Source organism: Priapulus caudatus, unplaced genomic scaffold, assembly GCF_000485595.1.
Source record: "Priapulus caudatus unplaced genomic scaffold, Priapulus_caudatus-5.0.1 Scaffold990, whole genome shotgun sequence".
NCBI lineage: Eukaryota > Metazoa > Priapulida > Priapulimorpha > Priapulimorphida > Priapulidae > Priapulus > Priapulus caudatus.
This window is the reverse complement of record NW_014578051.1, coordinates 75,125-98,149: the sequence shown is the minus strand read 5'-3', so window position 1 is coordinate 98,149 and position 23,025 is coordinate 75,125. Positions and strand designations below refer to the sequence as shown.

The 23,025-nt window shown below is 43.7% G+C and overlaps 1 protein-coding gene and 1 long non-coding RNA gene across 2 annotated transcripts in view; both read left to right on the top strand.

The window, feature by feature from the left end:
- Window positions 1–183: 183 nt before the first annotated feature.
- On the top strand, window positions 184–2,585 carry LOC106814848 (coiled-coil domain-containing protein 58-like; the record flags this gene model as incomplete). The annotated part of the gene is made up of 4 exons (XM_014819212.1): window positions 184–257; window positions 1,004–1,157; window positions 1,542–1,601; window positions 2,031–2,585. Coding segments are annotated over 4 exons (348 nt in total), but the record flags the coding sequence as incomplete, so codon positions are not given.
- A 4,015-nt stretch (window positions 2,586–6,600) lies between these two features.
- The window catches only part of LOC106814851, a 20,065-nt gene continuing 3,640 nt past the window's right edge, over window positions 6,601–23,025 (top strand). Inside the window, exon 1 of the long non-coding RNA XR_001394671.1 lies at window positions 6,601–6,713. This is a non-coding gene — a long non-coding RNA (uncharacterized LOC106814851). The remainder of the gene's footprint in view (window positions 6,714–23,025) is intronic.

Here is a 23,025-nt window from a genome sequence, read left to right as displayed (position 1 = left end):
GATTCACCTACCTGTCTCTTCTTACCTATTGCCTACCGTATCGTACCTTACCGTGTCTTCTACGCTATTAATCCTACCTATCTTATCTACCTGTCTTCATGCGTTTATCCGTCTCCGCGTGGTGCAGGAGCGCTGAAACAGATCAGCGAACGGACGGACGACAAGATCGATCAACGTTCTGAACACGACGATTCGACGCTCGTTCAAGGAGAACGGTGGACGCGAGCGCACGCTGCGAGGAAGCCTGTACCGCGCAGGTACGGTTACTCCGACATAGTTGAGGAGGAGAGGGGAGGAGCAGGTGAGGAGAGGGGAGCGAGAGAGGAGGTGGAGGAGAGTAGGACGGCGAGGCACGTGCTGAGAGCCTGTACGCGGAGTGAGGAGAAGGGAGTGAGAGGGAGGAGAGAGGCGAGGAGAGAGGAGGAGAGAGGATGAGAGGGGGAGGAGAGAGGGAGGAGAGAGGATGAGAGGCGAGGTAGGAGAGAGGAGCGAGAGGGGGAGGAGAGAGAAGGAAGCAGGGGGAGGAGAGAGGAGGAGAGGGAGGAGAGGAGGAGGAGAGGGGAGGAGAGAGGAGGCAGGCAGAGGATGAGAGGCGGAGGAGAGAGAGGAGAGGGGGATTGTTAGAGAGAGGAGGAGGGGGAGGCAGAGAGGAGAGAGAGGAGGAGAGGGAGAGGCTGTGCAGAGGTGCCTCCTCTCGATCCATCCTCAACTGTCCATTTTGTCGGGACTTATTTTTGTATATATATATATATATATACAATTACATATATATATGTATACAGTATACTCTATAATAATGATAATATATCCTATAATAATATAATATATCTATAATAATATAATATATCTATAATAATATATCTATATCTATAATAATATATTAATTATATATATATAATATATATATATATATATATTGTGATTATCTACTCCTGGTCACAGTGCGTGCACATCGTTGTAACTGACCTCCACCTATCGGCCGTCGTCGTCGTCTCCGTTTCAGTTCGCACCGGCTCCCCAGCTACACGCACCGGGACCGCGCGATACGCTCGTGCATCACGCACGCGGCCGACGCCGTGGCGACGTCGAGGCAGCGCAAGGCAGACGATCCGGACAGCCTCGCCGTGATGAAGACGCTGAGGAAGGAGCAGACGCGGGTACGCGGGCGGGCGCTACCTGGTGGGCGGTGCGGTCGACTCCGCGAAACCGGGCTCGGCGATTGTCGATGCCGAATCGAGAGCATTTCGCCCGTTTTAAAAATTTTTTTTAATTAATATTTTTTTATTATTTAAAATTTTTAAAAATTCATAATATTTTTAAAATTCATATAACTCTCTATTTTATATTTATGTGAGGGTATGCCGTGGCGACGGAACGAGCCAAACGTGGCGAGGGAGTGATTAGAGAAATAGTTGCCGGAACGTCAACGAGATCTTACATCTTCTGTGGCTGCGTCCGTCCGTAGCTGGTCGTTTACAGTATTGTTGGGTAGGAGTTGCCATGGTGATGCAAGCTTGACGCTGCTTCTCGCTCTGTTTCAGCTACGACTGATGCAGAACGAACTTAGCATAGAAGAAATAATAATGGATCGGACTCTAAAGGTATTGTGTGTGCGTTCGCGAGTGAGTGCGCGCGTGTCTCGAGAGTATGTGATAGGGAAGACAGTGACATCTGGTTTACCCCTTACACCATGTGTGTGTGTGTGCATGCATGCGTGCGTGTGTGTGTGCGTGTGCACGTGTGTGTGTATGCATGGGTGAGTGTGCGCGTGTGCGTGCGGGTGTGTGCGTGTGTGTGCGTTTGTGTGTATGCATGTGTGCGTGTGTTTGTATGCATGTGTGCGTATGTGTGTACGCGTGTGTGTGTGCGTGTGTGCGTACGTGCGTGTATGTGTGCCTGTATGCGTGCACGCGTGTGTGTGCGTGCGTGCGTACGGGCACACGTGTGCGTGCGTGCGTACGTGCACACGTGTGCGTGCGTGCGTACATGCGTGTGCGTGCCGGTGCGCTACATCTCTCGCCACTCTGCAGGTGTTCCAGGAGAAGTGCAGGAACCACTACAAGCCAACGCACGGCCTCAAGTTTTCATGATGCTTCGCGTCGTCACGGAGACGGAAACGACAAAGTTCTTTCCCGGAGAGAGAGAGACGAGGAGGACGGAGGCAACTGACGGAGAGCCGTCGGCACGCAGGGATGTGGAACGACTGCCACGAGATCGAGGATAAAGTGTCACGAACATAGCCCATGAGCAGTTACAAGATATGCTGTTGCTGCTAGCTACAAGTTCTGTTGCTACTAGCTACAAGTTCTGTTGCTACTAGCTACAAGTGCTGTTGCTACTAGCTACAAGTTCTGTTGCTACTAGCTACAAGTGCTGTTGCTACTAGTTACAAGTTCTGTTGCTACTAGCTACAAGTGCTGTTGCTGCTAGCTACAAGTGCTGTTGCTACTAGTTACAAGTTCTGTTGCTACTAGCTACAAGTGCTGTTGCTACTAGCTACAAGTGCTGTTGCTACTAGCTACACGTTCTGTTGCTACTAGTTACAAGTTCTGTTGCTACTAGTTACAAGTTCTGTTGCTACTAGTTACAATCTACACAGTTGCTGTTGCTACTAGGCTACACAGTGGTGGTGTTGCTACTAGTAACAAGTGCTGTTCGCCTACTAGCTACAAGTGCTTTATTTGCTACTAGGCTACAAGATGCTGTTGCTACTTAATAGTACAGCTTCTGATTGCTATCTAGTTACAAGTTCGTGTTGTACTAGTTACAATGCTGATGCTATTAGCAACTACAAGTTCTGTTTGTTACTAGTACAATTCTGGTTTGCCTACTAGCTACAAGTGCTGTTCTACTAGCTACAAGTTGCTGTGCTACCTGTAACGAAAGTTCTGGTTGTACTAGCCTACAATTGCTGTTTGCCTAAACACATTAAAATATAATTTACACAACTTAATAAAAAAAAAAAAAATATAGCTACAAGTGCCTGTTGCTACTAGCTACACGTTTCTGTGCTACTAGGTTACAAGTTCTGTTCCTACTTAGTTTACAAGTTCTGTGCCTACTAGTTTAAATTGCTGTTGCTATAGCTACAAGTTCTTGTTGCTTAGCTAGTACAAGTGCTGTTGCTAACTTATGCTACAAGTTGCGTGTTGCTACTAGTAACAGGTCTGTTGCTTACTAGCTACAAGTGCTGTTGCTACTAGCTACCAGTGCTGGTTGCTACTAGCCTACACGTTTCTGTTGCTACTAGCTTACAAGTTTCTGTTTGCTACTAGTTACTAATTGCTGTTGCTATTAGCTACAAGTTCTGTTGTACTAGCGTACAAGTGCTTTGTGCTTCTAGCTTACAAGTTGCTGTGCTACTAGTAACAAGTGCTGTTTGCTACTAGCTACAAGCTTCTGTTGCTACTAGCTACAAGTGCTGTGTTGCTGCTAGGCTACAAGTTGCTGTTTGCTACTAGCTTACCAAAGTTCTGATTGCTGCCTAGCTATCAAAGAAGAAAGGGTTGCTGATGCCTGCTACGCTACAAGGTTCGTGCTTGCTACTAGCTACAAGTGCTGTTGCTGACTAGTTACAAGTTCTGTTGCACTAACTAGCTACAAGTGCTGCCTTTGCTTGCCTAGCTACAAGGTGCTGTTGCCTACTAGTTACAAGTTCTGTTGCTGCTAGCTACAAGTGCTTGTTGCTACTAGTCTGTTGCTACTAGCTACAAGTTCTGTTGTTACTAGCTACAAGTTCTGTTGCTACTAGCTACAAGTGCTGTTGCTACTAGCTACAAGTTCTGTTGCTACTAGTTACAAGTGCTGTTGCTGCTAGCTACAAGTTCTGTTGCTACTAGTAACAAGTTCGGTTGCTACTAGCTACAAGTGCTGTTGCTACTAGTTACAATTGCTGTTGCTACTAGCTACAAGTTGTGTTGCTACTATAGTTTCAAATGCATTACTACTAGTTTCACAGTAGCGATATTGAAGCAATTCAGTCAGTTCTCGCTACGAGTGAAAAGTGTGATGATGGTAATATAATTGCGATTTCTGGCACTAGTACGCACACGGAATCAAATATTCGTGTAGAGTTGCTCAGTGCATTTGCACCAACTCAGACTACACACTGGCATGGGTCGTGATGTGTTGTTGTTTTTAGAAAATTAAATTGTTAGTCACGTATACATGTGTTCATGATTGAATGATCTATGTGTTATCTTATGGAAATCATAGATGTACTCAAGTTGTACCCAATTAGAGTTATAAAAGTAGAGCTATTTAGATAGAGGTATATAGAGTTATAAAGGTACAGGTTTACATGTAGATTTTCACAGCTCTACAGGTAGAGTTATATCGGTAGATTTACAGGTAGTTATACAGATATGTTTTCACAGTTACACGGGTAGAGTTACTACACGGGTAAAGCTATACACAGTTAGGTTTTCACAGCTATGCAGATAGGTCATGGGTGACCATGGACAGACAAGTGACGTGATGTATGGTGATAGAGCAGATGGCCAGATGTAGGCGCGTGCATATCAAATTTCCGATCTCGGCAATTCGTTTGGGAAGCAGTGCAGAGCTATAATATATATAAATATATATCAGGAGTAGATAAAGGGGAATTCCCCTTTATCTACTCCTGATATATATATATATGTGCGAGTGTGTCATTCCTAAGCATCGGAAACTCCCTTTTCACATATTTCCCATCCCGGAGCATCGGTCCTACTTTCTTCCGCATCGGAGACCCCCCTTTTCACATATTTCCTGTCCCGGAGCAAAGGTCCTACTTTCTACCACATCGGAGAAGCCCCTTTTCACATATTTCTTGTCCTGGAGCAAAGGTCCTACTTTCTACCACATCGGAGACGCCCCTTTTCACATATTTTCCATCTCAGAGCACAGGTCCTACTTTCTTCTGCATCGGAGAAAATGCAGTGTTCATGTTTTTTTGCAGTGAACACGTGAAATTCCCATCCTACACTTCCATGTATGTATTTCAATAATGTAGCAGCGACTTTGATCAGATATGGCAACCTCGCGCCATCTATCGGTAGAAATAATTAATATGCACACATTGTATCTAGGTGGACCCGACGCCATTATTGAAATACATACATCGAAGTGTAGGATGGGAATTTCACGGCCAAACCTTTTCCAATCTTATCCAGTAAATGTTGTTATATATAGGTACTGTAATTATATTAATTCCACTACGTTAAATACGTTTTAGAGTATTATAATACCTTTAATAATGCATTTTACGGTTACACACAACTTACAATGTGCGCATATGAATTATTTCTACCGATAGATGGCACGAGGATGTCATATTTGACATATCAATGATATCCCCTCTGTGCGCGAACTCCGCGTGTATGCACACCAGTTTGCGTGATAAATGTATTTTATCCTGTACAATGTATTTTATCATGTATTTATTTCTCGTACTATAGATTTCTTTTATTTTTCTCTACTTAGTATACTCTTCTCTCTCCCTCTCTCTCTTTTTTTCTCAATCATCCGGCCACTGGCCTCCCTACTCCTCCCAATCATTCCCCTCCTGCGCCCCGCATCCTTTTCTCCCGTCTCCCGCCCCATTCTCTCCCGTCTCCCGTACCCCGCCCCCTGTAACCTCACCTCCTGGACAGACGAGCAGACGATTATATATGTATAAATCCGTAGTTACTAGGTCTATGGCTTTACAATTTCTTCCTATACCACCAATACACTTACGTTATCTATTCGATTCGAAACGGTGAAAAGAGAGCTTGGAATACGTCTTTTACGGGCAAGGGCGGTTTGGGTGATGGATATGGCCCAGTCATATGTATTTAATACAAGAGTACAACGCAGGCAAACCAAACCAAAGATGAATAAGGCAGCTAACAAAGAAATCAAACAAAGACGAACAAGGCATCTAAGAACTCAAACAAATATGAATATGGCATCTAAGAACTAAAGCAAAGATGAAGAAGGCATCTATAAGAATTCAAAACTTAATTTTAAATTAGAATACAATCAATTGAACGGAGTTTAGTGAGTTTAACCATAGTTTAGAAAATTTAGGTTAGACAGGCACACCGGAAACGATCGAGGGCGGTTTGAGAAATGGAAAGTCAAACGAGTGTTTTTCTATGATATAATAACGCACCTACAGCATCCGATACCTTGGGTCTGGCGTGCTATACACTGTAGTAGTCATATACGTAATATTAAGAGTTACTGAAGACAAATTTTGTCTTCATTAACTCCTGATAATATCGGGGATTAATAATGACAAATTTGTCATTATTAATCCCGGATATTATAAATGTTATCAGATATCATATATAATATAACACGTGGTAGTAGTTCTCTCAGTGTAGAGCACGGCAGACCCAAGGAGCTAAATATAACAGCTCCATAATTTAATATAACTTATAACAGCTCACATACAAAATGATATATTTAGCCAGAGCATATAAATTACTATATATGCTCTGGTGATTTATATGCTCTGATTTAGCTCCTTGGGCAAGACCCAGGGTAACCGGATAACACCATCAGATGTCCTATCACGTGATCGGAGCGTGATGCGTGAGGCGGTCAGGCGGACCGTGTGCGCAAACGCAGCATTCGAAGCAGTATCGTTCTCGTTGGAAGCGTAAAGTTGCTGATGAAACTTCCCAAATTTCTACAAAAGGACGCACCTATGTGCAGGTCGAACATCGTCGAAACGTTACAAGGTTAGTAAATGTTGTTTTCTCGGCGTTAAAATGTGCTCACACTCAATACTTTATTATCTTTAGGACGTTATGTGCGAGTAATTTTCCGCGCCACAAACGTCGCGGGTAATGCTATCCCCCGGGCGTAGAGGGAGGTGACCGCAACGTGGCAGCACTAGTGTTAGGATAATGTTAGGATTAGGGTTAGGGTCAGGGTTAGTGTTAGGGTTAGGGTTAGTTTTTAATTTTTAATTTTTAATTTTTAAATTTAAATTTTAAGAGTTAGGGATAGTGTTAGGGTTAGGGTTAGGGTTAGGATTAGGATTTTTGCATCATGATATCTATCCCCACACCACAGATTAATTTTTGTGGATCACATTGCCCATATATACCGCTGCGTTAACTATATAATTGGTGGTAGGTTTAGTGTTGGAACTGGGCTGCTGACTTCGACTCCACCGTTAGGGTTAACATTTTGAAACGTCAGGTCGTCACGTTATCGACGTGACCGGTCCTCTACGCCCGGCGGGAGTCGGCAACAACTCCAAACGTTCGGCAATCTGTCCGCCATTCCTACAAGCACGGCCATCATTACTTGATAATTTGGCGACATGTTCTATGTTAATTGAAAAAGGCCTCGTCAGTTTGGTATCGCAAATAGCGCCAAATTTAGCAGAAGAGAATCGATAGTACGAGCGGGCCGGGTTCTAACACATACTCGGTTGAAAAAACCGTTTGTTCGGCTCTTGAAAAAAAGACAAAAAAAAAAAAGTAAACGATCTTGCTCTGAAATAGGGGCCTGTTTTTGTTTTTCGTTCTGTTGTGTATTTCGTTTTGTTTCACCGAGGTTTCAAATTTCGGTTGTTGCTGTGTATTCTCGTTCTGGTGTCTCGGTGTGTCCGAGGATTTGTGTCCCAGCCCCATAATGTAAGTAGACAAATACCATCGTAATACATGAAGTTAAATTTCAGGATCGCTTTTGCCATAGTTTCCCGCGAGATTATATGAGATGTCCGAGTTGAATTTCATTCCGAGCAGGATTTTTAGTTTTTGGAAGTCTGCAATGCTGGTACAGTGTACGGGTGTCTGTGAACACCGAATCTGTCACAAGCGTGCCGTCAGCGAGCACGTAAATATTACGTCGTCCCGCAACAGAGTCAAATATGCGTAGAAATAAGCGATCCGCCAAAAACAACCACGGCATATTACCTGGTCCGCACACAGTCGGAAACATGCGAAGCCGTATATTACGTTTACCGTTATACCCATTCACATCTATCTATCTTTCTAACTTTGGAAGTCCGTCATTATCAACCAGTACAACAAATAAAACATTTCTGTGTGGGTGGTGTGTAGTTTCACTGTGATCGCTTGCCAACAAATGTTTAATCGTGTGTTAACGCTGTAAGCCATGATTGCAGCATGTATTTGTAATTGGATCATCGTCAACCAGCGGCTCGACATTAACCGACGGCACCGGACCGGCCAAATTGCGTTCTGTGCCGCGCTATCAATGGTCGCCGTACTGCCCTGAAAATCCAAACCGACCGGACGGCAGTCACGGTGCGCTTGGCCTTTTGTGTAATGTGCCATCGGCTGCGCCTTAATCTAGCTGCCCTAGTTTTTGGTTTTTAGTCGGAATCAACAAACACGTGCGCGTGCGTGGGGCTGTAAGTGGCAATGATGAGATAAAAACCGATAGTCCAGGAGGAGAATAATAACTAGCATCGCGGATAATATTGCGTCCTGATAGCGGCATGTTAAATTTCTTTACCGTTACTGTACTTCCATAGAGCCAGGGGGGTAGCCAGGAGTCGTGTTCCGGCTGTAAGCTTACATGGGGGCATATTGTTTTGTACATTAAAGGCCTTCTTATAGTGATATCTCTAAATTGATGCAAATTTTTACAATTATTTGAAAGCTAGTATCAACCACGTAATAACCAATAGACGATTCGTATATTTTTGGTGCCCTCTGTGATTTATGAAACACGACGTCTTGATGCGTTGGGTTCTATGAATTGTTGAAATCATTTATTCTGCCAAACCGGCCACCAGGTGGGAAAACGGCGCTGGACGCTCCAGTGCTGTTCTCCCGTGTTTGCATCGACACACAAAAGCCTGCATCACTGCATAGATGACACAAAGCGATCCCTCGCTGATAGCTTTATAAGTATTAATAACCAAAGATATGAACTTACGAATACCACTTGAATAGTATTATGTCCCAACTATCATATTAATTAGTCTCTATGAGCATGCGATATCCTAGAATGATATATACAGTGCTGCGAACATAAGCTATGTCGCGGCTTGTCCGAGACAACCAGAATTTGTGCGGACAAACCTAACGCAGTCTGAGACATTGTCCGGAGTGCAACCAAAGAAAAAGTTGACTGAAAGCGTACTTTATCTTATGTTTTTTTGTACGTGGTTCTCCAAGAAGACATTATAGCCCTGGCCGGCGCGCCATTATCTTATGGTGCTGTAAAGCGACGGCATACGCAGCCTGCTATTGTCCAACACTGGTATAATGTCAGATTTTCTGAATTTATGAGAGGTGACCTCGAGTTTGGAACGAGCCCAAACCAGCAAGTCATCACCCCTACATTTGGTATTTTTATGTCGCATTATTATTTTTGCAATTTTCCGATGGCTTTGCCCTGCAAAATACAAACAACATGGGCAGTGCGGATTCGATAGTTGTCCGAAAATTAAAAAGAGAGAAATTGTCGTAGTCAGAATGAAGCTGTATCATGTACTCAAAAGTTGCAAATACTATCTTCCTGCCAATCTACATTTTCAAAATTTTCTGAGGGCGCGACCCCATACCCCCCGCTTGTTTTTCACCCCTCGCTTAGAATCCCAGCGCCAACCCTGAACAATTATATATCTTAGTTGGGAGCAGAAGAGACAATAGAACAAACAATGTCGCCTATCACATGGCACCAAAACAAGATGCAGGAGAAGTAGAGTGAGGCCGTAGGTGTGGAGAGCGGAGGCGGCAGGAGCCATTAAAAATATTAAGTCAGCCACTAATTTTGCGCAGTTTGCTGGTTTTTGGCCACCACTATGTTAAAAAATCTGGCCTACACCCCTGTTTTTAGGTGTTTTCGTGACCTATTATTATCGTTGCAAGTTGAGAAATAGGAATTTCGGCGGAATTTTTTGGGACAACCAGAAATTGTATGCGTGACGCAACCCGATTTGATGCCTGGGGTTGTCGCAGGACAACCACTTATGTTTTCCTATTTCGAGTCAAGCTGCACTATCCCATTCCCAGTGAAAATAAATCCCAATCCGGTTCTCCGAAGTGTATGGTAGACATGTTATTGCAAGAACTTCAAGTAAGTTTACGGTTTTAAACCACTACATAAATACTAATGATTTACATACTATTAATTTATCTGGACATAATTATAAAAAGAAAGAAAAGTAATTAAATAAATACTTAGCGCAGAAATTGACATGATCTTACGACACAATTTGGACCCAGATTTTCGAGGGTCTTTCCCCCCGTGCGCTTCTGTTCCCCGAATCACCGGAAAATTTTATCTGACATTCCCAGTTCCCAGGTAATTAAAATGGCCAAGTGCCCGCATTCCCGAAAATATACCCCCCCCCCTTGCTAGTAGGAGTCTAGTAAGTTTAGCCTCATCTGACGTAGTCAGATACAGCTTGTAGAATCGCAATGATCGTCCGTTGCGTGCGTCAAACAGTTGCGGCACAAATCTTAACCGTTCGACGTACGGTCACGATATTCGGGACGTGGGGGGTAATCCAAAAACGAGTTGGGATGTCGAAGCTGGGGGTCAAAGGTCAAAGTCAATAGGTGTAAAAGAAGGGGAACATTCCCTCAACTTAAGGTATGAGGGAGGAAATGCAGAATTGCGGCAAAATCTAAAGCGGCTCGACCTAGGCTCGTGATAGTCGGTGTATGTATCATGGTAGGAAAAGCCATCACTGTGCGCTAAATTGGAGCGTCACAGGTCAAAGGTCAATGGGGCACGCAGGGCAGATTTTAGGACATTTTCTGGAGGACATGGTTCTGACGGAGCGATAAAAAACTTTTTTGTTCACGGTGACCTAGCTGTATTTTTATGGCTTATTGAAAGGAGCATGAAATGTGCTTTTTTTCTGACATGCGAAGAGTTAAGTGTCAGATAACCTTTTGACCCTCAAAGGAGAGGGTTAAACTGATTTGTTTCTCAACTGCGCGAGTCAATGTCGTTGGTGGAAAGCTCGATCCTATTTTACAGTGAATTCACACATAACTCTTACTTGAACAACGCTTATTTAGGAGATAATGAGACGAATTATATATGAGATTCTGTAGTGTACACAGCCCTCGACACTAACGGTTGTCCGGATTTGCCCGGGGACAGAGTGAAAGTGCTATGTTCGGACTAAGTTACTCTCTTTGCCGTAGTTGCCGACCTACCGGGGAGAGCAACTGAAAAAGTTCTTCGTTGTTGTAATTATTCCTTAACATCCTCCTGAGCCAGGGCGCTATCAGGCAACCCAACATTCTCCACTTTCAAACGTTTTTCAAAAGTCCCCTGAAAAAGCAGCCCTGCGCATCGACGCTCCTGTTGTACCTATTACAAGAATTATTCAGAGCGGCAATGCTACGTACCTCCCTGGCGCGGGGGCGGCATTGATTTATGTACTGGGGTGGGGGTTACGATTGGTTTATAGTCGGTTGGGGCAAATATTCATTACTGAATATGTTAAAGGGGGGGTTGGGCCAATTGCTGGGATCGAGAGGAACGACAGCAAAACTGCTTTTTCCTTGATTGAGGAAAAGCTGCAATCGGCAATGACACACCAATGAGCGTGCAGCAGCAAACATAAACGTGTGCATTTATTGTAAGTGTAATAGAGTACCGAAGTGTGACGTCACCGTTGGCAAGAAACACGCAGGCGCTGGTTCTACACAAAGCACTGGCTCATAAGGTTTACTCCGTGAAAATGTTTGGCGTACGTAAACACGAGTGTGTGCGCTGCAGACAGCGGTAAAGCATCGGTAGCAAGTCGATCTTACAATATTTAATGAATTTAAAAAAAATTTATTTTTTTTTTTTTAAATTTTTTTTGTTGTTATTATTTTTATTTTTTTTTGTTGATTTTTCCACTTCCCATCTTTGAAATCTATAAAACTGCAATAATGACTCCTCAGAATGATGGTTACAATCGGGTTACAAAACACGACACGTTGTTAATGTTACAGAGCATATGATTGTGTAAACCAGCAGCGCTGTTGTCATGCACCGTGACGTCATCACTTCGGTACTCTATACACACGCACGCACGCAGCATGCAAACGCGCGTAGCGCGACACATGTCCTAGGTAATGTGCGACGCCTATATGCACGCAGGGAATACTGGCAAAAATATCAGGAGTGTAACAATATTATATATATATCTACATCTATCTATATATGTTATATTATATATATATATTTATATACTCTATTATATAGTAATAGATCTTATATTATACAACTCCTGATAATATGATATGCACTGAACCAAAAGAGGACATTAACGGCTCATAGATTGCACAAGTAATTTGGACAAGTAAAATTAAAATTCGGACAAGTAAAAATTGCTTCTTGTTGCCCGACAGGACAACCAGATCTGAAAATAAGCGTCGAGGCCTGGTACATTATGAATAGTTGGAATACAGTCACTAGCACTCAAATAATTACCCAGGAGTTGGGGCTGCGGATTTCCAGACTTAATTTTCTCATCAAATTTTCGCACCAATATAGATGCATGCAAGTGTGTCCGTTCTTGAGCTTATTGATCCACTAATCACTGGCCTACCTACTGAAATTAGTTTACAGATATTTGCTATCGTATTGCTGTAAATTGTAATCTTGCACGAGCTGCTCTGGTTGTATCAACCATTGAGCAATTTTTTAACGAGCCAGATGTGCCTCGCCAGGGGTTTAATGTACCTTATTACCTGACACCATAGTCTAAAGGCCCGCTTATGTCGGCCTTACGACCTAGTCGCCGACAAAATTTGAATATCGTACGTCAAAAACCGGCCAGATCGCCGATAAAAACATCGGCGACCAAACTCGACATGAGTGCTCTTAATCGAAAATACGGTCGCCGACTGCGATCGCAGAGAATAGAACATGTTCTATTTCTATGCGGCTGTCGGCGACAAATCGTGAGTGGCAGCCAATCACCGCAGCGTGTCGAGTCAAATGATTATCAAAAGTCACGTGATTAATAAAATGGCAGCCTACACGCCACTCGTCAGCAGTTTACAAGGAGGGATTATTGCACAAACCCTTTCTCAAATATATATTAAGTTTTCCGTATATCACATAAAAAAAAATTCTGCACATGATTATAACGATGTTCAGAAAATTGAGAATAGATTTACGAAGTTACTGTGAATCTGTAATGTGTTATCAGATTAATGTGTATCAGATTAATAGATTTACGATGTTTACTGGTAAGCGCCATTTTGTTGGTCACGTACGTGACTTGTTTGATGTAGACTGGTCCCGGCATCAAGCTTGCTCTGTTTGTGCTAAAGAACTGCTTGTGCTAGTACAAATACTGGGGCCGCGAGCCCGTCTACGTTTGATGCAGAAACGCTACGATGTGATCGGCGATGTGCAGCGTAGTCACTTCAAGTCGACATAAGTGTTGCTACGCTGCTAATCGGCGCTAAAGTAGTCGCCGATAGTAAAATCGTAGACCGACCTGAGCGGGCCTTAACGCACGTTATGTATATTATAATATGGTAATTAATTCGCTGCTGCTTTTTGCAATTGCTGCAATGCTTTGACTGACCGATGCAACGATGCCTTTGATAGCGGCCCGCCATCTATCGGAATTTTATTACACTAGTTGAAGCGTTGTTTTTTTGGGTTAGAAATGAACGTATGTATAGGACGTCTTGCTATGCACAAATGAATTTATCAGCAGAACACCAGACGCCAGCTGAGCCCTGTCACACTGCGGCACTTGTTATTGTGTTCTTATACCCATCTTTCCCCTGCTAACTATCAGCATTATAATTGCTACTACTTACACTCATAGGCAGGGTTCTCCCCAGGATGAAATTGAAACAGGGGGGAGGGGAGGGGGAGAGGAAACTTGGTTAACATTTTGAACGTCATCGTCAACGTTATCACGTGACCTCCCTCTACGCCCGGGGGATAGCAACACCCAAACGTCGCACTGTCCGCCATTCCTACACACGCCATCTTACTATAATTTGGCGAATGTTCTATGTTAATGAAAGGCTCCGTCAGTTTGTATCCAAATAGCGCCAAATTTACAGAAGAGATCGATGAGTACACGGGACGGGTTCTAAACTATACTCGGTTGAAAACCGTTTGTTCGGTCTTAAAAAAGACAAAAAAACAAAAAAGGTAAACATTTGCCTGAAAATAGGGGGCGCTGTTTTGTTTTCGTTCTGTTTGTATTTCGTTTTGTTTCAACAGGTTTCAATTTCGTGTTGTTCTGTGTATCTCTGTTCTGTGTCTGTGTGTCCGAGATTTGTGTAAGCCCCATAATGTAAGTAGAAATAACCATGTAATAATGAAGTTAAATATTCAGTAGCTATTTGGCCATAGTTTCCCATATGAGATGTACGAGTTGAATTTCATCCGAGCAGATTTTTTGTTTTGGAAGTCTGCAATGCTGTACAGTGTACGGGTGTCGTGAACACCGATCTGTCACAAGCGGTCCGATCACAAGCACGTAATATTACGTCGTCCGCACAGAGTGCAAATATGCGTAGAAATAAGCGATCACAACCACGCAATATTACCTGGTCCGCACACAGTGGAAACATGCGAAGCACGTAATATTACGTTTACGTTATACCCATTCACATCTATCTATATTCTAACTTTGGAGTCCGTATTATCAACCAGTACATACAATAAAACATTTCTGTGTGGGTGTGTGTATTTCACTGTGTGCTTGCCAAACAAATGGTTAATGTGTTACGTGTAAGCATGATTGCACATGTATTTGTATTGACATCTCAACCAGGGCTCGAATTAACCGACGGCACCGACGGCAATTGCCGTCTGTGCCCCTATCAATCGCCGTACTGCCCCTGAAAATCCAAACCGACCGACGGCAGTCACCTGCCTTGCCCTTTTGTGTAATTGCCATCGGTGCCCTTTAATCTACTGCCCTAGTTTCGTTTTTAGTCGAATCAACATAACACGTGCGCGTGCGTGCTGTAGTTGCAATGATGAGCTAAAAACCGATAGTCGCAGGAGGGAATAATAACAGCATCGGATAATTATTCGCTCCTGATAGCGGGCATGTAAAATTTCTTGTTACTGTACTTCCATTAGCAGAGGGGGGTACAGGAGTCGGTGTTACGGTGTAAGCTTACATGGGGGCATATTGTTTTGTACATTAAAGGCCTTCTTTAGTGATATCTCTAAACTGTCAAATTTTTACAATTATTTGAAGCTAGTATCAACACGTAAATAACAAAAGCATTCGTATATTTTTTGGTTGCCTCTGTGATATTGAAAACACGTCTTGATGTTGGGTCTATGAATGTTGAAAATCATTTATTCTGCCAAACCGGCCACCAGGTGGGAAAACGGCCTGTGACGTCAGGCTAGGTTCTTCCCGTGTTGCATCGCACACAAAGCCTGCATCACTGCATGAGCACAAAGCGATCCTCGACTGTAGCTTATAATATATAACCAAGATATAACTTACAATACAACTTGAAAGTATTATGGTCCAACTGTCATATTAATTATTATGAGCATGATATCCTGATGATATATACAGTGCTCGAAATAAGCGTTGGTCCGGTTTGTCCGAGACAACCAGAATTTGTGACCGGACAACCTAACCAGTCTGAGACATTGTTCCGGTGGACAACCAAGAAAAAGTGACGAAAAAAACGTACTTTATTTATGTTTTTCTTAGTGGTCTCAAGAGCACTTTATAGCCTGGCGGACCCATTAAATCTATGGTGTGGTAAAGCGACGCATACCAGCTGCTATTTCCAACACTGGTAATATGTCAGATTTTTTTTTCTGATTTATGAGGAGGTGAACTCGATTTTGGAAACCAGCCAAACCAGCAAGTTCACCCCTACATTTTGGGATATTTTTATATCCATTATTATTTTTGAATTTTCCGATGGCTTTGCCCATGCAAAACAAACAACATGCAGTGGGGATTCATGTTGATCCGAAAATTAAAAAGACGGATATTGTGTCGTTAGTCAGAATGAAGGCTTGTACATGTACTCAAAAGTGCTGCAAATACTATCTCCTGCCAATCTACATTTTTCAAATTTTCTGGGGGAGGACCCCCATACCCCCCCGCTTGTTTTTCACCCTCTCCTGTAGAATCCAGACCCCCACTGAACAATTACATATCTTGGGAGCAGAGAACAATGCAACAAAAATGTCGCCTATTCACATGGCCACCCAAAACAGATTGCACGAGAAGGTAGAGGAGCCGTAGGGTTGCGAGAGGGAGGCGGAGGAGCCATTAAAATATTTAAGTCAGCACTATTTGCGCAGTTTGCTGTTTTTGGCCACCCTTGCTTAAAAAATCCTGGCCTACACCACTGTTTTTTAGGTGTTTTCTGCACCATATTATTAGTGTGATTGAAAATTAGGAGATTTGGGGATATTTTTTTGGGACAACCAGAAATTGTTAGCGGACAACCCGATTTGATGCCTGCGGTGTGTCCGCAGGACAACCACATTTTTTTCCTTATTTTCGAGCACTGCATATCCAGTTCCCAGTAATAAATAAATCCCAATTCCCAGTTCCCAGGAAGTTATGTAGAACATGTTTTCAGGAAATTCAGTAGTTTAGGTTTTCAAAACACTACATAAATACTTAATATTTACATACTATTATTTTATCTGGGCATAATTAATAAAAAAGAAAGAAAAGTAAATTAAATAAATATTAGCGCAGAAATTGAAATCTCGACAAATTGACCCAATTTTCGAGGGTCTTTCCCCCCGGTGGACTTCTGTTCCCGAATCACGGAAAATTTATCTGACATTTCCCAGTTCCCAGGTAATTAAAATGGCCAATCCCCGCATCCCGAAAATATACCCCCCCCCTTGCTATAGGAGTCTTAGTAAAGTTAGCTCATCTGACGTAGTCAGATACAGCTTGTAGAATCGCCCATTGATCCGTCGTTGTGCGTGGCGTCAACAGTTGGCAGCACCAAATCTTAACCGTTCCGACGTACGGTCACGATATTCGGGACGTGGGCGGGGGGTAATCCAAACGAGTTGGGATGTCGAAGCTGGGGGTCAAAGGTCAAAGGTCAATAGGGTGTAAAAGAAGGTGGGAACATTCCCTCAACTTAAGGCATAGGGAGGAAATGGCAGAATTGCTAGGGCCAAAATTTCTTAAACGGCTCGACCTAGGGACTTCGTGATAGTCGGGATGTGCAAATAGTATCCATGCGTCAGGAAAAGCCATCACTGTTGCCTAAATTGAGACGGTCACAGGTCAAAGTGTCAATGGGGGCACAGCGTGGCGAGATTTTAGAATTTTCTTTTGAGGACTGCGCATTGGTACGCTCGGGCAAGGTGAGGGTGGGGGAGACTTGATTCCACAGACAGCGCACGTGTTGCCAAAGCGAATATACTGCAAGGTTTACGTGACAGACTACTGTATCCCTTAGCTGTGGTTGCGTGTTGTAAGTCTACAGCAATCGACCTAGCGAAGTGAACTCGAATGTGCATCGATTTTCCAGTGGTGATTTCCCATTTTAGATTTTTATTCAAATATGTCTTTTTAGCTTGTGATCAATTCTATATTATAACTATTTTTCGCTCTTCAGACATTAATGGATAAAAAAGTAGAACTTTATGAGCTGTATTTTTATGGCTTTATTGGAAAGGCGATGCGTATATATGACACGAATAAGTGCTTTCTTTGTCTGAATGCTATGCGCAAGAGTAAGTGTCAGTAAACCATTTGACCCTCAAGCAGGAGGGTTTAAACATTGATTTGTTTCTCAAGTCTGCGGCGGCGGAATTAAGCCGACGATACCTGTGGATACGCCGCTCTGTGGAAAGGCTCGATGCTATTTCTCTTACAAGTGTAAGTATTCCCACAAAACGCTAACGCTCTTCTATAGATTGTAACTAACGCTTATATTAGGTAGGACTCAAATGAGGACAAACCAGGAACACGACAACATATACTATCATATAGCATGATTGCTGTAAGTATATAGGATGGTTAGAGTACTTGCCTCATTAGTACACAGCCTATACTCGAACTCACTAACGGTTTAGTGTCGCCCGCGTAACTTGCCACGCGTTGAACAAACGTCGAAGGCAGTTCTACATGCCTGTGTCGGACAAGGTTACTCTACTTGACCGTAGTGCCGAACCGACAACTGGAAAGTTCTGTTGTTTGAATATTCTTACATCCTGTTTGAAAGGCCAGGGCGCCGGTATTCTAGGCAGTACTTGACGCCCCCACCACACACTCTCTGCTTCACTTCAACGTTTGCTCAAAAGCTCCTGAAAAAAGCCGACGCCTGTGAGCATCCCACTGTTACCATTTACAGAACTTATCAAGAGCGGTTTTGCGTGGGAATGCGCTAGCCTACCATGGCACGGATTGTCACCGGTGAAGACAAAGGTCCTGACTTTATGCTACTGGATACAATACCCGGGTGGCGGGTTTCAGCGACTCTGAGTTATAAGGCTCGCGCGCATCTGAGGGGACACTCTTCGTATTATTGCACGTGTGTTGATAGTTGACAGATTGTTGGTCAACAGTTGGAACGGCCGACTTGCTGGCTCAATGTAGTTCAACTACAAAACGCGAGTGAGATACAAGGACAAGTCAGAACGTCGAGTATCTCCTGTGGATATCAGTCGAAAGCCTAGGGTAAACGCTGCATCCGGCAATGACAACACTGTAGAAGCGGGTTGGCAGTCGAGTCATGCAATGAGACCATACAGACCGTATGTGCAATTGTCTTTGTGACGTGGTAATAACCACGTCCATTTGCACGCATGCAAACGGCGCAAAGCTACGCGCGGCCTGCAGCGACAACAGTGTCGCTACGGGTCGATATGTGCTGTAAGCCGTAGTTATGTGATCTCGCACGCAGGGACAGATATTCAACTGTCAAGAAATATCAGGAGTTGTACAAATATCAGTAGTATATTATCTAACATCGTGTTATCGTATATTGTTATATATATATATATATTTATATAATCTATTCTAATATAGTATAGATTCTGTATTATACACTCCTGACTAATATTTGCTATGCCCATGATGACCAAAAGATGGACATTAACGGCCGTCCGGCCCGATTTTAGATTTGCACAACGGTAAATTCGTCTGCGACAGAGCGGTGAAATTAAACAGTACACAGTGCGATGCATTGTCGCGACATAGTAAAAATTGCCTTTCTTGTTGCCCCGACAGGCACAACCAGATCTGAAAAATAAGCGCTCACGAGGCCTGCGTACATTATGGAATAGTTGGAATACAGTCGACTAGCCTCAAATAATTACCCAGGAGTTGGGGCCTGCGGATTTCCCAGACTTACATTTTCTCGATCAAATTCTTTCGCACAATATACGTTGCCATGCACGAGTTTGTGGATGCTCCGCTTTCTCTCGCAGGTGCGTAATCTTACTCGGTGACTCCAGTCGCTAAGATCGACTTGGGCTGCACGTACAGCGCTGACTTGAAATTAGTGTAGTGTAGCAGATATCTTTGCTTCCGGGTATTGCTGTAAATTGTGTAATCTTGCTAGCTTCACTCGACGTGCTGCGTCTCGAGGTGCCTTGTGCTCACGCTCAGACTCAATTGAGCTAATTGTTTTTAAACGTCGCCCAGTATGGCTGGGCCCCAGTTGCGAAACGCGAGGTCTATTTACATGTACCTTCATTACCTTGACACCATGGGTCTAACAGGCCGCTCGTTGATGTCGGGCGCTTAGCGACTAGTCGGGCCGCAACTCCAAAAATCGTCTCGGAATAGCGTACGTCACATAAAAGCCTGGACCACGGTGGATCATTCCGCGTGCATAAAAACATCCTGAGGCCGGAACTCGAAACTCGACCTTATCCTTATGAGCTGCTCTTAATCGAAAATCTATTGCCGTGGTCTCGCCTAGACTAACTTTCCTCTGAGACTCGCGCAGGATCCTAGCGATAACACTACCTGTATCTATTTCTATGCGGGCTGTTCGGCACGACAAATCCTTGTCAGCGTGCCAGTCGTGGCGGAAGTGGCAGCCATCACACCGCAGCGTGTCGAGTTCAAATTTGATTAATCAAAAGTCACGGTGATTAAATAACAAATGGCGCCATACACGCCACTCGTCCAGCAGTTTACAAGGAGGGATTATTGCACAAACCCGTTCTCATAAATTATATATTAATAGTTTTCCGTATATCACATAAAAAAAAATTCTGCCCAACATGATCTATAACGAATGTTCAGAATTGATGAACTAGATTTACGAACAAGTCTAGCTGGCTGAATCTGTAACATGTGTTATCAGAAATTAATGTTGATTCAGATTTAACTCAGATTTACGAACTGTTTATGGTAAGCGCCACTTTTGTTGGTCACACGATACCAGTGACTTGTTGATGATAGACTAACAAGCGGTCCCAACGGCATCAAGCCCTTACGCATCTGCTTGGTGCTTGCTAAACGAACTGCTTTGTGCTATCAAATACTGGGGCCCGAGCCGTCTACGTTATGAATGCAGAAACGCACGAATGCTGATTCGGCGACCAAATGATGCAGCGTAGATCACATTCAAGCGACATAAGATGCTTGCTACCCTGCTAAATCGAGGCCTAAAGTAGTCGCCCGATAGATAAAATCGTAGACCGACCATAAAGCGGCGCACTTACGCTACGTTTATGTATATTATAATAATCGGTACATTAATTCGCTTGGCTGCTTTTGCAATTGCATGCACATCTTTGACTGACGGCGATGCAACGTCGCCTTTGATAGCGCCCGCCAATCTACGGAAATTTTATTACACTAGCTTGTAAAGCGTTGTTTTTTTTGCGGTTTAGAAATGAACGTATGTATAGCGACGTTTGCTATGCACAAATGAACTTTATACAGCAGAACACCAGACGCCAGCATGAGGGCCCTGTCACACTGCGGCACTTGCTTATTGTGTTCTATAACCCATTCTTTCCCTGCTAACTAATCAGCATTATAATTGCCTGACTACTTAACTCATAGGCTGAGGGTTCTCCCCAGGAGTGAAATTGAAACAGGAGAGAGAGGGGACGAGGGGAGAGGAAACTATAGGGGGGCCCGGGGAGACGTGTTTTTTTAGCCGTTACACTAATTTAATGCGTAAAATCGCACCACACATAGACGGTATTTAGGGTTCTTGTTATATTATATAAGAGAGCCGAGTCGGTGTACAGTTAGTGTTGGGTTTGGGACAGGTTGACTGTTTGTACTTGTGTGTGGTTGCAGCACATGCGTAGTGTAGGAAGTTTACGCATTAGTGGTACGGTAAAAATACACGCGTCTGTGGTCCTGGTCGAATGGGAATTCTTGACGATCGATTCCCGCGCTGTCAAACTTTTATTGTGGTGGAATTTAATCGGGGCGGAGGTAATTTAAACGGGGCGCAATGATTGAAACGGGGGAGTTTTCCCAAACGGGGCACGCGCCCCGTTTGCGCAACGTAGGGAGAACCCTGATAGGGTCTATGTCCCCCAGGGTACTGCCGGAACGTACCCTGGGTACGGTCCGGTATACTGGAACGTAGGTACCCTGGTAACTATTTGATATGGTTAGGGTTAGGGTTAGGATTAGGGTTAGGGAGTAGGCGTAGGTGACTCCCTAGACTCGTTAATGGAGTAGGCGAGGTACGGTCCGGCATATTAGATAGTACCAGGGTACGTTCCAGCAGTACCCTGGGGTACATAGACCTTCTCAGCACTATTTACTGTAAATTAGTGCATCACGTGATAAATCGTTGAAATTCTATTGGATAACGTCGCAGGCACTATGAAGCAATGCGGGCACTATTGCTTGCGCGACGCATTGTTATTATAACGCATTGTGTTCACGTCACGAATCTCCGGCGCCACGCAAGAGTTTCGAACAGCGGTTGTGTTTGTGTCGAGCGTTTTGTTACATCGAATGCACCGGCAAATTAGGGAGTATAAAGAAGGTATATACGCATGAAAAGTAGATTGCATAGTCATGTGATGCACTAAAAACATTAATGCCTGTTGTTGGGGGCACTATGCTGTCATAGTGTTGCTTTGGGAAGGAATAGTGCCCTCGCCTATACCTTCCCTCAGCAACACTATGAGAGCATAGTGCCCCCAACAACAGGCATTAATATATAAATATTCTACGGAGGTGTATAATAAGTTTTTATTGGTATTTTACCCGGGATGGTTTTCATGAATTTTATCAGCTCTTTTCACTATCACCATTGGTTACTCTATAATGTAGGATATGGTTCTCAGGTGTATAATGTGTTTTATTGGTATTAATCCGATGTTTTCATGCATTTTACAAGCTCAAGTTATTATATAATGTAGACCTATGTTATTACTCTGAGGTTTATAAAGTTTTTCCTTTTTGTGCCCCTCTAATTCTCTGCATTATAAGTATAGGTTACTATATACGTAATATTTGAGTAAGGTGTATGATTTTCCGTCCCATACGTATTATTCATGGTAAGTTATAGCCTTAGTAAATACTTACAATTTCTTGAAAACGATTTTCAAAGACCGAAAGAACATTTGAGAGGAATGCGTGTTATTTAGGTGGTATAGGCAATGCAGTATAATATCAAGCTGTGCTGACGAGTGTCACGGTGATGTCATGGTTACGGTGACGAGGTTCACGGGGGTCGACTGGCTTCTAAGCCACGCGGCTAGGCTGTGCACCTGGCCAGCTCGCAGCACGCGCGAGGCGAGGAGTACCGTGCGAGAGCGCAAGCGGGAAGGACAGTACAGCCACGCAGCAGAGCCGCGCGTGAGCGAAGGAGAAATGGATAGTTTTCGCCAAGTTAGGCAGGACAGTAGAGCCACGCAGTATAGCCGTGCGTGAGCGAAGGAGAAATGCATAGTTTTTGCCAAGTTAGGCAGTACAGTAGAGCCACGCAGTATAGCCGTGCGTGAGCGAAGGGGTGGAAAGTTTTCGCCAAGCTAGGCAGGACAGTAGAGCCACGCAGTATAGCCGTGCGTGAGCGAAGGGGTGGAAAGTTTTCGCCAAGCTAGGCAGGACAGTAGAGCCACGCAGTATAGCCGTGCGTGAGCGAAGGGGTGGAAAGTTTTCGCCAAGCTAGGCAGGACAGT